General features: G+C 51.6%; 1 protein-coding gene across 3 annotated transcripts in view; it reads left to right on the top strand.

Annotated features, from left to right (window-relative positions):
- LOC146863541 (coagulation factor XI-like) overlaps positions 1-15,961 on the top strand; it is a 381,607-nt gene that overhangs the window by 261,510 nt on the left and 104,136 nt on the right. For all 3 annotated transcript variants that reach the window (XM_085643002.1, XM_085643001.1, XM_085643003.1), the window contains 2 exons: positions 459-600; positions 14,931-15,040. In XM_085643002.1, the coding sequence (XP_085499128.1) occupies positions 459-600; positions 14,931-15,040 (252 nt within the window). The remainder of the gene's footprint in view (positions 1-458; positions 601-14,930; positions 15,041-15,961) is intronic.

Here is a 15,961-nt window from a genome sequence, read left to right as displayed (position 1 = left end):
ACCCTTGTGGTCTCAACTCTACACATATGCATGGACTGCACACACACACATGCACATTGGCTGTATCTGATCTATCCTTCTGCTCTCTAGTCCAGTCCTCACACATGCATGGACTGCACACACATGCATGTGCATGTACCAGGGCTGTATCTGGTCTACCCTTGTGGTCTCAACTCTACACATATGCATGGACTCCACACACATGCATGCACATTGGCTGTATCTGGTCTATCCTTCTGCTCTCTAGTCCAGTCCTCACACATGCATGGAATGCACACACATGCATGTGCATGTACCGGGGCTATCCTTATGGTCTCCAGTCCACACACATGCACCGTTGCTGCTACAGCTTCCACGTGTTGTGTGCAATGCGTGTCATTCTTGCTTCTGCCGCTCAGTTTGTGTTTCCTGCTGTGAGACCCTCAGTCTTTGTGTAACATTAACCTTTGTGTCTTTAGAAAAGGATGCTCACATGTTCATTGTGGACATCGACTTCAATGGTAACGACGTGGAGACCGCCACGGCCCCCGATGACGGCTACTGCCAGATGATGTGCAGCTTTCACTCCCACTGCACGCACTTCTCCTACCGCCCTTCAAGGTGATGCGAGGAGGGGGGAGGGGGGGCGAGGGAAAGAGGGAGGAAGGGAGAGAGAGAGGGGGACAGAAAAAAGGGAGGAAGACAAAGAGAGAGAGAGAGCGAGAGAGAGGGAGGGAGAGATGGGAGAGAGAGAGGGACGGAGAGAGAAAGAGAGAGAGAGAGTGATGGAGGGGGAGGGAGAGAGAGGGGGCAGGGAAGAGAGAGAGGGAGGGGAGAGTGAGATAAAGAGGGGGAGAGAGAGAGAGAGAGAGAGAGAGAGAGAGAGAGAGAGAGGGAGGGAGGGAGGGGTAGAGAGAGAGAGAGGAGAGAGAGAGGAACGGGGGAGAGAGATGGAGGGGGAGGAGAGAGAGAGGGAGGGAAAGAATGAGATAAAGAGAGGGAGAGGGAGGGGAGAGAGAGGACGGGAGAGAGAGTGCAACGGAAGGAGGGAGAAGGAGAGAAAGAGGAAGAGAGAGACAGAAAAGAAGAAAGAGAGAGAAGAGAGGGAGGGTGAAAGAGAGAGAGATATGGAAAAAGGGAGAGAGAGGAGAGAGAGGGGAAGAGAGCGAGGGAGGGAGAAAGAGAGAGGAGGAGAGCAAGGAGAGAGAGGGACAGAGAGAAGAGAGCAAGGGAGAAGGGAGAGAGGGCGAGAGACAGATAGCAAGATAGAGAGAGAGAGAGAGAGGGAGGGAGGGAGAGAGAGAGAGCTAGAGGGAGAGAGAGAGAGAGAGAGGAAGGGAGAGAGGTGAGGAGACAGAAAAGAAGCACAAGAGAGAGAGACAAACAAAGAGAGATAGTGAGCTGGGGAGAGAGAGGAAAAGACAGCGAGCGAGAGAGAGAGTATGTTGGTCTCACACCCTTGAGGTGGCACACAATGGGGCATAAGTACAAGTAAATGGCGAAATAGTTATCTTTCTCCTTGTTTTTGCTGTTTCTATAGCACACATAGAAAAAGCCAAAACGAGGAGAAATAAAAGTATTTCTCCTCGTTGCACTCGCTTTTGCGTGGTGTTAGTTTTTGGCGCTGCCTCAAATGAACACCTCCTTGTAAATCTGGGACAGCGTCAAAAAGCAATAAGTGTTGCGGTGGAACGCCCACGGCAACACCCATTGCACGTCCCTTTCACGCAGATACCTGCGTGATAGGATACCATATTTACAAAGCGGCGTTAAGCCACGCAAAGTTGCTTATCACTGCTTATTAAACATCGAAAACAGTGACATTCTGGTGGTGTACTTCTGTTGTGCATATGAGCCAATGTTCTCATACCCTGAGGGTGGCACATGTTGGTCACACAACCTGGGGGCAGAACACAGTGTTCTGCAGGGTAGATATTGTTTGTGCGGTTTGGTTCTAGTCCGACCCCGTGCCATTGAAATAATGCTCATCGGTAATGTTATGTTATGTTATATTCCACTTGTAGCGCGCTCGGCTACTCACGAGTATCCCGGCGCGAAATGGCCAAATACCCATGGCATTAAGACTGATCCCAGAAGCAGTAGCGGTGCCTCGTTTCTCCCAGTAATGTGCGCGGGGACACGCCGGGGTGCGTAACCATGCGCTTTACAAATTTCCATAATAATAATAATAATGTCTGAGTGTCCCGGCGCTCTGCACCTTCGAAGTTAACTGACTGAAAAAGGTCCCAACTTTAATCCTGATCGAAGAGCCGCGTTTCCAATTTCTTCCAAACCTTGCCAGTGGCTGACATGGCCGCATCTCCAGGGGTAATCTGTCCCATGCTGATGGTCCTAAAACCAGAACAGGACCTCCCTCCAGCTCTGGGGCACTAGATCTACGGGATTTCGGCCAAAAAAGTGTTCTCTGAACGGAGGCATTTAGGGCCTAATTTATGAAAACTGTGGCATCACTGCAACAAAACAGCAATGCGACAGATTTCACTGTGCCCACATGATGGATGCCAAATATTAAATATATGGCGCTCCATGACGCAAGGAGTTACAGATACGTCAGTATTTCTAACGCATCTGTAGGCGCAGTAATGACGCTTTGCTGGAGTGTGTCGCAAAAGTGACGCAACTCCCGCAATGGGTTATTACTAGGGCTCCAGGTTTTATGGTATTTATTTTTTTAACATTTCTGACAGTATTTATCCGTATTTATTTTTTGCCCATTTTCTCTGTATTTATCCATATTTATTCTGTGTTTTGTGTATAAATGAAGTTGTAAAACTGTACAGTTCCATATTTATTTACCTGATGGGACGCTCACTCACACTTTGATGTCTGTCATGATTTAGCTATTTTAAGCAGCCAAATATTACGTAACAACACATCCCCTAAATATTAGCATTATACCACAAATGTATGTTGACATATGTCATTATTTAAAGACGTTTCATCCTGTTTTTCAATTTCCCACGCTGTCTCTCTGCTCAGCTGTTAGGCTACATTTCATGAAATACAGCACGGCGATTCACTTAAAAAAATCTCAATTTTCTGTATTTATTCACTTTTAAAAATAAATGCAGACAGAAAACACATTGTTTTCTGTCTGTATTTATCTGTAAAAATCCCTAAAAATGGAAAACAGGGACCCGTAGTCATTACACACGGGCAAGTGCCATGTTTAACGTATGTGCATCAGTCTTACGCCTGCTGTGAGGCAGGTGTAAGATTTTGACGTAGTGGCGTCCTAGAAGTGGCGCCGTGACATCCGATAGGTGGAACTGCGCCACTTCTACAAGGCTTTTTGCGGGGGAATGCCCACCCTGTATACATTATACCTGACGCAGGTAGAATGTAATGTAACTGCAACAAATGATGGACTGAATGCTGAATGATTCATTCTCCCCCAGTCAAGAGATCTGGGTTTAATCCATTGTTCTTTTGCCCACTTCGCCACCCCAGTTTGGAACCAGCTATATGCAAATCTGGCTTGACCCTGTTCCTCATGGGAAGAGTCCAGACCGAACTGCCAAGCCAGGACCTTCCTGGACCAGAAACAAGCATCCTGGGACCGGTTTTGGGGTTTGTCACCCTTCATCAGCCAGGTTAGCTTGATTCCAGTGTCACAGTGAGCAAGGGACCCACGTCTGGGCATACCCATCCCTCTTAGGGCAAAAGGTGTAACTGCAACAAATGATGTTGAATGATTCAAACATTCTCCGCCAGTCAAGAGATCTAGGTTAAATCCATCATTCTTTTGCCCACTACGCCACCCCAGTGTGCACCCATCCATATGCAAATCAGTCTTGACCCTGTGCCTCATGGGAACATTCCAGAACAAACTGCCAAGCCAGGTCGTCCCTGGACTGGAAACAAGCATCCTGGGACCGGTTTCGGGGTATGTCACCCTTCAACACCCTTCCCACTTCCATATGTCAACCTGAGTGGCAAGGATATGCCCAGACGTGGGTCCCTTGCTCACTACCCCAATGGATTCAAGCTAGCCTGGCTGATGAAGGGTGATGCCCTGAAACCGGTCCCAGGATGCTTGTTTACAGTCCAGGAAGTTCCCCGCCACCACATTGACCCGAGGTACAAAGAAGAGACGGTCATCAAATGTATTGCCTAGATTCTTTACTGAGCTAGCCTTACGTCCTGGAGGATGGGCAACAGCCAGCCAAAAGGACTGCCAAGTCTCTACGGCCTGAACACCAAAGAAAATGTTATCAGTATTTTCTGCACTGCATTTGAGCTGGTGGTAAGTCAGCCACTGAAATACTGCAGTCAGGCAAGCTCTGATCTTTTCGTCTGGGAACACTGTGTAGGAGAGTAGGATCTGCTTCACATGGGTACCTCCACTTTTTGCTGGTGTTTCACTGTTTTTCGACCTTAGTCTGGCTGTGGCCCTGCTAATCAGGACCACAGCCTAGCTGCTTCCTATCTAAAATGGTTTCCATGTACATTAGGTACATATCTAATTGGATTCTGGAGTGCCTTATAAGCCCCTAGTATATGGTTTACTATGTACCTAGGGCATAGGTACCTCAGAGGCCTACCAGGGGCTGAAGCATGTATTATGCCACCCCTGGGAAGCACTCCAAAATGGCACCACAGGTCTGCTACTGCAGCCTGGGTACGGGTGTGCTTGCACCCCTTACAGTGGTATAGGCTACCTATATCCACACCGATATACAGACACATATTAAACCTATAAGCCACTCCTATGGCAGCCCTTGACAATCCTGAAGGCAGAGTGCTTGGTTTTATGTGAGAGGGTGCCCAAGCATGAGCTTAGCCCATCTGCAGCTTTCGGAAATACTTCCTTATGGCTGTTCTGTGATACAGCCATACCATATACTCTTAAGTGCATTATAACCTCGCGGTAAATGCTAACTTTGGAATGGCTGCATCCAAACATGTCATGTTTGGTGTCAAACGCTTTGGAATACAAGCCCCCACAAGCCCTGGCGGCAGGGGTAGCATTCCACCCTTCTAGAGGGAGAGATATGTTCACACTGGCTAAACCCGGTAGGACTTTCCTGAGCCCTAGCATCACAAAATGGATGCCTCTGCCACAGACACGGGTCTGGCCTCCTGCTGCTGAACGAAACTCCGGCAGGGGAGGCCTGGACAATAGGTTTCCTGTCGAAGGGAGGTGTGACCACCTCCCCAGACAGGCTGATGTGTATTGGGGCTGGGCGGGAGCACTCTCTGGTGTTTTGAAGTCCTGCACTGGGGGCACGTTTGCTGTCCCTGTGCATAGCCCAGTTCAAACCGGTTGCAGGAGCTACCTGCCCCTGCTCTGGCGCGAAACTGGACAAAGGAAATGGGTGTAACCACCCCTCTTTCCTGGCCCACCCATAGGTGGGGCCTTAGAGCTAGTCCATCCCCTAAACTTACTATAAGTATAGGAATCCAGTCCCTAGGACTTTAGATTACCCTGGACAGAAATCTGCAACATACATCCTGGACCTTCGACGTTCTATCCTGACTAGAAGACTGAAGAGATCACCCTTGGGGTCAAGGAGTGACTCCCCTGCTTGGCAGGCACCAAAGAAGCAACTGACCTGTCTGCATCACTGAAGCTCCCGCCGGACGCTGAAGTCTTTGCATCACCAGACATGGACTTCCAGACTTCCCCGAGGCTACCCTGATTCCACAACAAAGCTGAGGCCCGTGGTTATCGTGGGTGACGTGGAACCGTGACCCCTGGACACCCTGAACTTTAGCAGCAACACTATTTTCCTGGTCCTCCTTGAAGTTGTGCTTTGGGCTCTGAGTAGCCCCAGCCTTGAGCACCTCCTGCACCAAAGATTGTTGGCCTCCACTCCACGAGTGACCCGTGGGCCAGCTTCCAGTGAGACCGCTCGAGGCTCCTTCGCGATCACTAGCCCGTTGGCTAGCAGGTCCCCATGAAGGCAACTCCTTTTCTGATTGGGCTTTCCTGGTTGCTCCAGACGTGCCCTGACTAACCTTAGCTGGGTGAGTCCCATAGACCTTGCTGGTCTGCACTGCAGACCTTTCTCTGAATTCCAGTGACTTGCCTTTGCCAACGCTTGTAGGATCCATTCTGGTCGCCGACACCGCAGCACTCAACAGACTTTGTGGGACAGCTCGAATCCGGCTCGTGGACTTCGTCAACGCCTCCTGGACCTCGTGGCTGAAGAGTCAAGACACCAATCAACTCACCTGAAGCCCCCGACATCTGTGGGCATTGGTCCATCCTGCCCTAGGTCACTTGCAAGTGACCCAGACTCTGTCCCCTCTGCTTTCAGGTTCCTTCCATCCCAGATCCAGGCTTGGATCTCTCCGGACACTTCTCCTCTTCAAGGCAGCAGCAGTTTTTTGTAGGCTCCCATTGAAATCGACGACGCGACCCGACACCTAAAAAAAACATATGCACCCGGCTTCCCTGGGTGAGGTAACTCGAGTACTCCAGTGCTGTTGTGGGTGCTAGCCCTAGAACGTTTCAAGTCCAAAAGGTTTTAGTCCTGACTCGATTAGAAGTGTCCCTAACCTTTAAATTTCCAATCGCGACATTGCCAATAGAAGATAACGGGAACCCTCGGTTGTGTTTACACACTGCATACAGTCCCCGTGGGTCCCCTGTGTCACTACCTTGGGTGGGTCCTTGGGGTCCCAGGGATTCTAGAGGCTCTAGGCCTAGTGTCTATTCCAGTCGTGGTTCTTATACCACTTTTTTGGTATATGGTTTGGTATGCCCCTAGGGCCCAAACGTGTATTTGTGCTATTACTGATGATTGCTATCTTGTAACTTAAGTACTTAGAGGGGTGTGTTTAACCTCAATACATATATTTTAAATATATACCTGGTGTGGTTGTCTTTTCATTTGATCATTCAAGAGATTATAGACTGGTAAAACAAGCTGCTTTACATTCCTTCAAGACTTAGCCTGAAGGCTGCTCTCCACAGCTACCACTAGGATAGCTTTCAATAAAGGTTGTCTTTAACCAATCACCATAAGGGGTTGTTTGGACTGGTACAAGGTGCCCACTAGAACTAGTGGACAGCATATATCAGGCCACCATCTCACACACTTCATCCCTGCCCCAGGAGAACAATAACTGGGTGTCATCAGCATAGGAAATGATTTGTGCTCCCAGAGCCTCGGCGAGTAGAACGAGGGGTGTAAGATAGATCTTGAATGAGGTAAGGCTCAAAGTTGAGCCCTGAGGCACTTTTTTATTGTATTTTTATTTAAAACATTTATATAGCGCAACTGTCACCTGGCAGGTATCCTGGCGCTGAGAGATTACTCCTAAGATGAAAAGAGACGGGAGACTGGGGAGGGGTTGTGAGGGATTTAGGGGAAGAGCCAAGTTTTAATCCGCTTTCTGAATGGAAGGAGTTGTGACATTTGGCGGATGTCGACCGGCAAACTATTCCAGAGTTTAGCGGCGGCCACTCTGAAGGATCTTCCCCCAGTCCTTACCTTGTTGAATCTGGGTACCCTCACAAGGCAGGCTGAGGCGGATCGGAGAGTTCTGGTGGGGGTGTACCAGGAAAACATTTTTTGTAGGGATCTGGGGCCAGTTCCGTGTAGTGCTTTGAAGACAAGGCAGAGTGCTTTAAAGGCTATTCGCTGCTTCAAAGGGAGCCAGTGTAACTCGGCTAAGGCTGCTGTGGCCGAGGATCTCCTGGTCCATCCGAGGGCTAGTTTGGCTGCGGCCGACTGGACTCTTTGGAGTCTGTCCAGTAGCACAGCTAGGGACTCGAGCAGAAGTGCATTGCAATAGTCAAGGCGACTAAGAATAGTGCACCCGACTATTAGTGCTCGAGCCTGTTCGGGGAGTAGTGGCATGATTTTGCGTAAAGAACGCAGTAGGGCCGAGCAGGTGGAGACTGTTTTGGTTACCTGCGTTTCCATGCTGAGTTTGTTGTTTAGCATAACACCCAGATTGCGGACACTAGTGACCGGCTGTGGTTTTTCTTGGGTTTCCGGGGGCCAGAATTCCGTGGGGAATAGGCGAGGAATCCGGCTCCCAGTGCAGAACAGTACCTCGGTCTTGAAGGAATTGAATTGCAGGGAATTATTGTGCAGCCAGCCGGCTGTGTCTCTTAAGCAGTCGTGGAACGATTCCATGGGAATTGAGTCTTCCCCCTCCCAGGAGAGGATAAGCTGGATGTCGTCCGCGTAGTTTATAGTTTTCAGTCTGTGGGATTTAATCAGGGTGATTAGTGGTTTCAGATAAACGTTAAAAAGGATCGGGCTGATGGACGAACCCTGGGGCACCCCGTGAGGTACTGGGGAAAAGGCGGATTGAAAAGGGGGGAGGGACACCGCCTGTTTCCTATCTCGCAGGTATGAGTGGAACCAGAGAAAGGCGGTGCCGTCGACCCCTGCCTCTCTGAGCCTCTTTAGCAGAATTACATGGTTGACCGTATCGAATGCGGCAGACAGGTCCAATAAGATCAAGGCCACTGCGTGGCCCCTGTCTGCACGCATACGAAGTTCTTCCATGGCTGTAAGCACAGCCGTTTCGGTACCATAGGCTGGGCGAAATCCGAATTGGAAGTCGTCCAGAATGTGATTCTGCTCTAGATGTGTCGATAGACAGGAGCTAACCCAGCGTTCCACAACTTTCGCCGGAAAGGGTAGGAGCGATATAGGCCGAAAGTTAGATAGACACTCGGGGTTCAATGAGGGTTTCTTTAGCAGCGGGGTGATGAGTGCTTGCTTCCAGGGGGTAGGGACAAATCCACAACACAGGGATTGGTTGCAGATCCTACGGAGGGTGCGGAAGAGTTCAGTTCCACACGCTTTCCATATTTTTGGTGGCAACGGGTCGAGGGGGGACCCAGAGGTGATTCCGTGTGCCATTCTCTCGAAGTCTGCTTCCGAGATAGGGGGAGAGTCTGCAGACATTCCCTGGGTAGGAGTCCTGGGCTCAACGGATCGAGGTAAGTCGTGGCTGCCCCGGGGGAGTTGAGATTATCTTGCGAAGGGGGAATGGCAAGATTGTGGATGATGGTCTCAATTTTGTCCTTAAAGAACTGTGCGAGATTATCACAGAGGGTCTGTGTGGGGGGGATGTTTTTTTTGGCACAGTCGGGGTCGATGAGGTTGTCGAGGATCTGGAAGATGCTTTTGGAGCTATTTGCGGCATTGACTATGGTGGAGCAGTAGTAGGTGGATTTGCTGTCAGCGATGGCAGATTTATATTCCAGGAGCTTGTTTTTCCAGATAATTTTGTTTGTGTCGCAATAGCCTTGTCTCCACTTCCTCTCAGCCTGTTTACAGGCTAATTTGAGGGTTTTCAGGGAGTCATTATACTATGGGGCAGATGCTCTGCCTTTAGGTTTGCATCTTTTTAATGGAGCTATAGAGTCCGTAGTGGATAATATCCTCGTGCAGAAGGCTCTGTAGTTGTCTTCAACCGAGTTGATAGGGAAGAAGCTGTCTTCCACGTTAAAAACGGCGGTGGTAGAACTCAGTTTTTCCAGAGCTTTCCAGTCTCTGTACATAAATTCTGGTAGGGCGCTATGATTCGGCGTTCTAGTTTTTGTGCTGGTAATGTAGAATTAAATAAGAGCGTGATCTGTCCAGCTCATGAGCAGAATGTCGTTCAGATGTATTAGTTCAGAACTGGAAAAGATGAGGTCAAGTCGATGACCTGCTGAGTGGGTAGGTTGCTTAACCAGTTGGTAGAGTCCCACGCTTTCGCAAGAGAGCAGGAGGTTTTCTAGACCAGTGTCTAGACTACCGTTTGGCCAGAGGTTGAAGTCCCCTAGGATGATTAGTTTATTGTGAGAGGATGCCATGTTCGTAAAGGTGGTGAGTAGCGCTTGCTGTTGTTGGGAGGTGAAAGTCCCTGGAGGACGGTAGCAGATAATTGCCGTAAAAATACCTCCGGAGTGGCACTTCCACTTGCAACTCACATGACCCAGACGAGAGGGGAGGAATCCAAACCTCTTGACCTCCCCCTCAAGGAATGAAGCCAGCCATCCCCGTGCAGGACTCCCAGTTCCGATGGATTCAAGCTGGGCTAAGAGTGTGGTATGAGGTATCACGTCGAAGGCCACCAAGAGATCTGACATAATCAGGACCGCCCTGGCCCTGACATTTAGTGTAGCCCTAATGCAGTCTGTCTCCTCCACTAGTGTCGTCTCTGTACTATAACTGGGACAAATCCAGACTGGCTCGGTGTAAGAGAGCATTGCTTTCCAGGTACTGGGAGAGCTGATGGTGAACGGCTTCTCCAGTAGAGCTGGGAGCAACAAAATGGGTCGATAGTTGTCTAAATCGCCTGGGTCTGCTGGGGTTTTCTTAACAGACAGAGATGCATTTATGAGTTTATTGGCCAATGGATTGATGATATTTGCTGCTAGTGGCAGCATATTCGGGGAGCAAGGGTCCGATGGAGAGCTGGACTTTCGGCCACATAGAGCTGACATAGAGCCTTCCAGGGGAATGCGATCAAACCTAGAAAGAGTAGCAGTGGGGTAATGTCCTAAGGCAGAGCATGTTTTTCCCGACAAAGTCTTCTCCGACTCCGTACTAGGGAGGTGACTAGCCTGGATATTAATGATCACATCCTGGAAACAGTGTGCCTCCTGTTCACACCACTCCCTCGTAGGCTCCTTGACGCCTGGAGCTAGCTCTGGGGTCCAAAAGCTTTGCACCATTTTAAAAACTTCTCCGGATCTGTTTCCAGTCTTTGCAATTCTACCTTCAAAGCAGACTTTTTGGTAATTTTAACCTGTCTGTGGTATTTTTTTTGTCACCTTGTACCTAGTTTTAGCAGTGGAGTTATGTAGGCGCCTCCACTATCTTTCTAGCACTTATGGCCCTCTTTGAAGGTCTCTGTACACAAAGGACAATAAGCATTCACTTGGCACGAGTGCCTCGGCCACTCTGCTGCCAGCTAAGGGCTATGGATCCAATTCAACTATCCAGGAGGCCAACATCCCCATGAGGCTGACATCTGCAGGAGGCCAACATCTCCAGGAGGCCGACATCTCTAGGAGGCCGACAGCTCTAGGAGGCCGATAGCTCTAGGAGGCCGACATCTATAGGAGGCCTACATCTATAGGAGGCCTACATCTCCAGGAGGCCGACAGCTCTAGGAGGCCAACATCTCCAGGAGGCCGACATCTCCAAGAGGCCGACATCTCTAGGAGGCCGACAGCTCTAGGAGGCTGACATCCCTAGGAGGTCTACATCTCCAGGAGGCCGACAGCCCTAGGAGGCCGACATCTATAGGAGGCCTACATCTATAGGAGGCCGACATCTATAGGAGGCCTACATCTCCAGGAGGCTGACAGCTCTAGGAGGCCAACATCTCCAGGAGGCTGACATCTCCAAGAGGCTGACATCTCCAGGAGGCCAACATCTCCAGGAGGCTGACATCTCCAAGAGGCCAACATCTCCAGGAGGCCAACATCTCCAGGAGGCTGACATCTCCAGGAGGCCGACATCTCTGGGAGGCCAACATTTCCAGGAGGTTGAAATCTCCAGGAGGGTGACATCGCCAGGAGGCTGACATCTCCTGGAGGCCGACATCTGCAGGAGGCCGTCATCTCCAGGAGGCCGATATCTCCAGGAGGCCAACATCTCCAGGAGGCTGACATTTCCAGGAGGCTGACATCTCAAGGAGGCTGACATCTGCAGGAGGCTGACATCTCTAGGAGGCCGACATCTCCAGGAGGCTGACATCTCTAGGAGGGCGACATTTCCAGGAGGCTGACATCTCCAGGAGGCCGACATCTCCAGGAGGCCGACATCTCCAGGAGGCTGCCATCTCCAGAAGGCCAACATCTCCAGGAGGCTGACATCTGCAGGAGGCTGACACCTGCAGGAAGCCGACATCTCCAGCAGGCTGACATCTGCAGGAGGCCGACACCTGCAGGAAGCCGACATCTCCAGCAGGCTGACATCTCCAGCAGGCTGACATCTCAAGGAGGCTGACATCTGCAGGAGGCCGACACCTGCAGGAAGCCGACATCTCCAGCAGGCTGACATCTCCAGCAGGCTGACATCTCAAGGAGGCTGACATCTCCAGGAGGCCGACATCTCCAGGAGGCCAATATCTCCAGGAGGCCGACATCTCCAGGAGGCTGCCATCTCCAGGAGGCCGACATCTCCAGGAGGCCAATATCTCCAGGAGGCCGACATCTCCAGGAGGCCAATATCTCCAGGAGGCCGACATCTCCAGGAGGCTGCCATCTCCAGGAGGCCGACATCTCCAGGAGGCCAATATCTCCAGGAGGCCGACATCTCCAGGAGGCCAATATCTCCAGGAGGCCGACATCTCCAGGAGGCTGCCATCTCCAGGAGGCCCACATCTCCAGGAGGCCGACACCTGCAGGAAGCCGACATCTCCAGCAGGCTGACATCTCCAGGAGGGTGACATCTCCTGGAGGCCGACATCTCCAGGAGGCTGACATCAGCTTCCTACCATCACCCTCTCCTTTAGTGCTCTAACAAAATCCTCTGTATTGTTCGCACTACCGAATGGAGGGGCAAGGCCGAGACTAGAACTGCAGTGGTCCACCTGGGGTCAAGAGGGGCATCACGGTAGCTCAGCACTGTACTAGCCCACCTGCGGGGTGAAAGGACAAGGCTGAGTCCAGTACTGTACTGGTCCCACTGGGTGTGGGTGGGGGACATGGCTGGAGCTCATTGTACTGCTCGCTTAGGGGGTGGAGACTGGTCACTCGGGGGAGGCTGACATGGCAGGAGCTCATTCTTTTAGTGGCACCTGTTAGAAATGGGATTTCTGGTTGGCTAAGGCTTGCGCCAAAGTCAGGCAGAAACCACCACTCTAGTCAGGGCAAGGAAGTTACACGCCAAAGATAACCCCTGCTCACCCCCTTGGTAGCTTGGCACGAGCAGACAGGCTTATCCCTGAGGCGATGTGTAAAGCGTTTGCGCGCGCACCCAGCAACAACACCCAAGGCCCACCACAAAGGAAACTCCACACAAGGTATTCTATAAAAATAGCCTTTGTATTATACACAACACATTAGATAAAAACACACCCGCTATAAACTACAACCACAACGCGGCCCCGTAGCTCCGCCCAACATCAGAACAAAGCGGGGTAGGCTCCCGCCATCACAGGCACTACACTGCGGGGTGGGCACCCGCCAACCTAAATAACAGAAGCGGGGTGGCACCCGCAAATCAAAGACATAAGCGGGGTGGGCACCCGAATTAATATAAACATAAGCGGGGTGGCACCCGCAATTAAGGCATCATGGGGGGAATCCTCACGATGGGGATTCCCTCACCCAGGGTGGCAGCACAGCGCTGCGCAGCCCCCAGGCTCTCCTCCTTTGGGGGGAAAGTAAGTTAAAGCGCTCCTAGTGCGCAGAAACGGCTGCATGAATTCTCTGTAAAGTCAAAGGGGAGAAAACGGTCCCAGATGTCCTGGCTTAAAGAAATGGAGCAGCAAAGCTCCCAGCAAAGAGGCCATTAGAAAGTAAGGGGCAATGGCAAAAAGAATGGTCCCAGAAGTCCTCCAGCGTCCAGGGCATCCAGGGGCTGGGCAGGGCCCAGGGAGGCAAGCCTTCCCCTGGGCCCCAGCAGCAGCACGCCCCTGGTAGATTCAAGTGCAGAACAAGAACATTTTGTAAGGGGACACAGCCCCTTTTTATACACCAAATCCCTTTGTTCTGGGTTCAGGGTGAGGGGGAAAACCAGTCGCAGCTGGTTGGGGAGCACCCTTGATGTGCTCAGCCCCTCACTCTATTCACTGGCAGGGCTAAGGTCGTCAGTCGCACCACAGGGGGCGGACCCAGCAGTGTGTGGGGAAAACCCTGCCCTATTCAGGTCCAAGGTGCACTCCTCCCCAGCCATCAGCATGCTAATCTCACACTCACCACTGGGGCAGACCCAACCAGACTCCTGGAGCCAGGCTCACCAGCCAGCTCCAGCCAATCACACGCCAGACACACTGCACACAGAAGTGCCCACTTCTAGAAGTGGCACTTCTACACTAGGTACATGCACGCCGCACACATCATCGCGCAGCATTCAATCCCACGAGTCCGCACATACCAAACTCGGGCCTGCACACCCCACGCATCAGGAACTACTAGGGACACATACATTCCCCATGCATTCCTATGGGAGGGCAGGCCTATCTCACCACATGCACTCAGCGCGCACGCACTTTACCCTGGGACACAGGGAAAGTGCGCAGAAACCAAATAAATCACCACACCAAGTCACCAATAACAGGCAAAAAGTTCAGGGGTGAACCTGCCAGAAGGGCCAAGTCCAACAGCACCCTAGTGGGTGGAGAGACAATGCATGGTCCAGAACTGGACTGGTCACTCGGGGGAGGCTGACATGGCAGGAGCTCATTCTTTTGCTGGCACCCTAGGGGGTGGAGAGACAATGCATGGTCCAGAACTGGACTGGTCACTCGGGGGAGGCTGACATGGCAGGAGCTCATTCTTTTAGTGGCACCCTAGGGGGTGGAGAGACAATGCATGGTCCAGAACTGGACTGGTCACTCGGGGGAGGCTGACATGGCAGGAGCTCATTCTTTTGCTGGCACCCTAGGGGGTGGAGAGACAATGCATGGTCCAGTACTCAAAGTCACTCAAAGGGGGACATGGCTGGAGGCCTGTTCTGTACTTGTCCCACTACAGGATGGTGTGACAAGGCCCAATCCCAGAACTGTACTGGCCCCAGTGGGGGCGGGCTGACATGGCTGGAGCTCATTGTACAGGTGACCACAGGGGGTGGAGAGACAATGCTCAGTCCAGTACTGGCCTAGTCACTCGAGGGGGCAAAGCTACAGGCCTATTCTGCACTTGTTCCACTACAGGATGGTGTGATGAGGCCGAAGCCCAGAACTGTAGTTGTGTCATTGACCGACAGCCTGTGTATAGCGCCTACTAGCCACCCGAGGCTCTTGGCGCTGCTGCTCTAGGAGGAGTCACTGATTTCCTGTCTCCTGTCTTGCAGCTTTGACTGCTTCATGAAGCACGTGGAAGACATACATACGATCGAGGAGATGCCCAAGGAGGGGCTCGTTTCCGGATACGCCATCCCAGCAGAGCAGATGCACGACTACCGTAAGTGTTCAGCTATAGAGCTCGGCATGTCCAATATGTAAGATAACTGCATTAATATAGTGCCTAAAACCCCTGATGAGGTGTTGAAGCGCTTTATCAGCGTTGGTGCAGTGGTTATTGGTGATTGGTGATTGTTGGCTAATTGGACGAGCCTTGCGCTCTCAAGGAACCCTTCCAAGCACTCACTCCACTTTCTTTGTGAGACCAAATGAGGAGAAGCCTGGTCTGATCATCAGTGTGAGCTCTTGCAAGTGATTGTGGAGAGGAATGACGAGGGGAGCTGAGAGGCCAGATTTACTAACCTCCCCTACAAAGCAGGGCAGCAGTGCAGCAAGGCAACTTGCTGCGCTGCGCTGCGCTGAGCTGCGTTGCGTGAAAGGGACAGAGCAGAAATGTGCCAGATATACTAACCTTCCCTACAAAGCAGGGCAGCAGTGCAGCAAGGCAACTTGCTGCTCTGCGTTGCATGAAAGGGACTCGCGGAGTCTGGCAGTGGTTGTGCGGTGGGAGACGGGGTCGAACGCTGCAGAGAGGTCGAGTAGGATCAGGGCCATGGGGTGTGCTTGGTCGAGGAGGGTGCGGATGTCGTCTGTGGCGGCAAGTAGATTGGTTTCAGTGCTGTGGTTCCTGCGGAATCCGGATTGGGAGGGGTCGAGGATGGAGTTTTCTTCAATGAATCTTGTCAGCTGGGCATTGACGGTCTTCTCAGTTACTTTGGCTGTGTATGGGAGGGGGGAGATGGGTCGGTAGTTCTTGAGGTCCGTGGGATCTGCTGAGGGTTTCTTGAGCAGTGGTCTGACTTCTGCGCCTTTCCAGTTGTCAGGATAGATGCTGGTCTTGAAGGTGGTGTTGAGTGAGTGACATAGTTCTGGAGCGATGGTGGTGGCGGCTCTGTGGAAGATGTGCGGTGGACAGGGTTCC

Source organism: Triturus cristatus, chromosome 2_2 (assembly GCF_964204655.1).
Source record: "Triturus cristatus chromosome 2_2, aTriCri1.1, whole genome shotgun sequence".
In the NCBI taxonomy this organism is placed as follows: domain Eukaryota; kingdom Metazoa; phylum Chordata; class Amphibia; order Caudata; family Salamandridae; genus Triturus; species Triturus cristatus.
The sequence above is the reverse complement of the archived record's forward strand: the minus strand, read 5'-3'. Positions and strand labels throughout refer to the sequence as shown.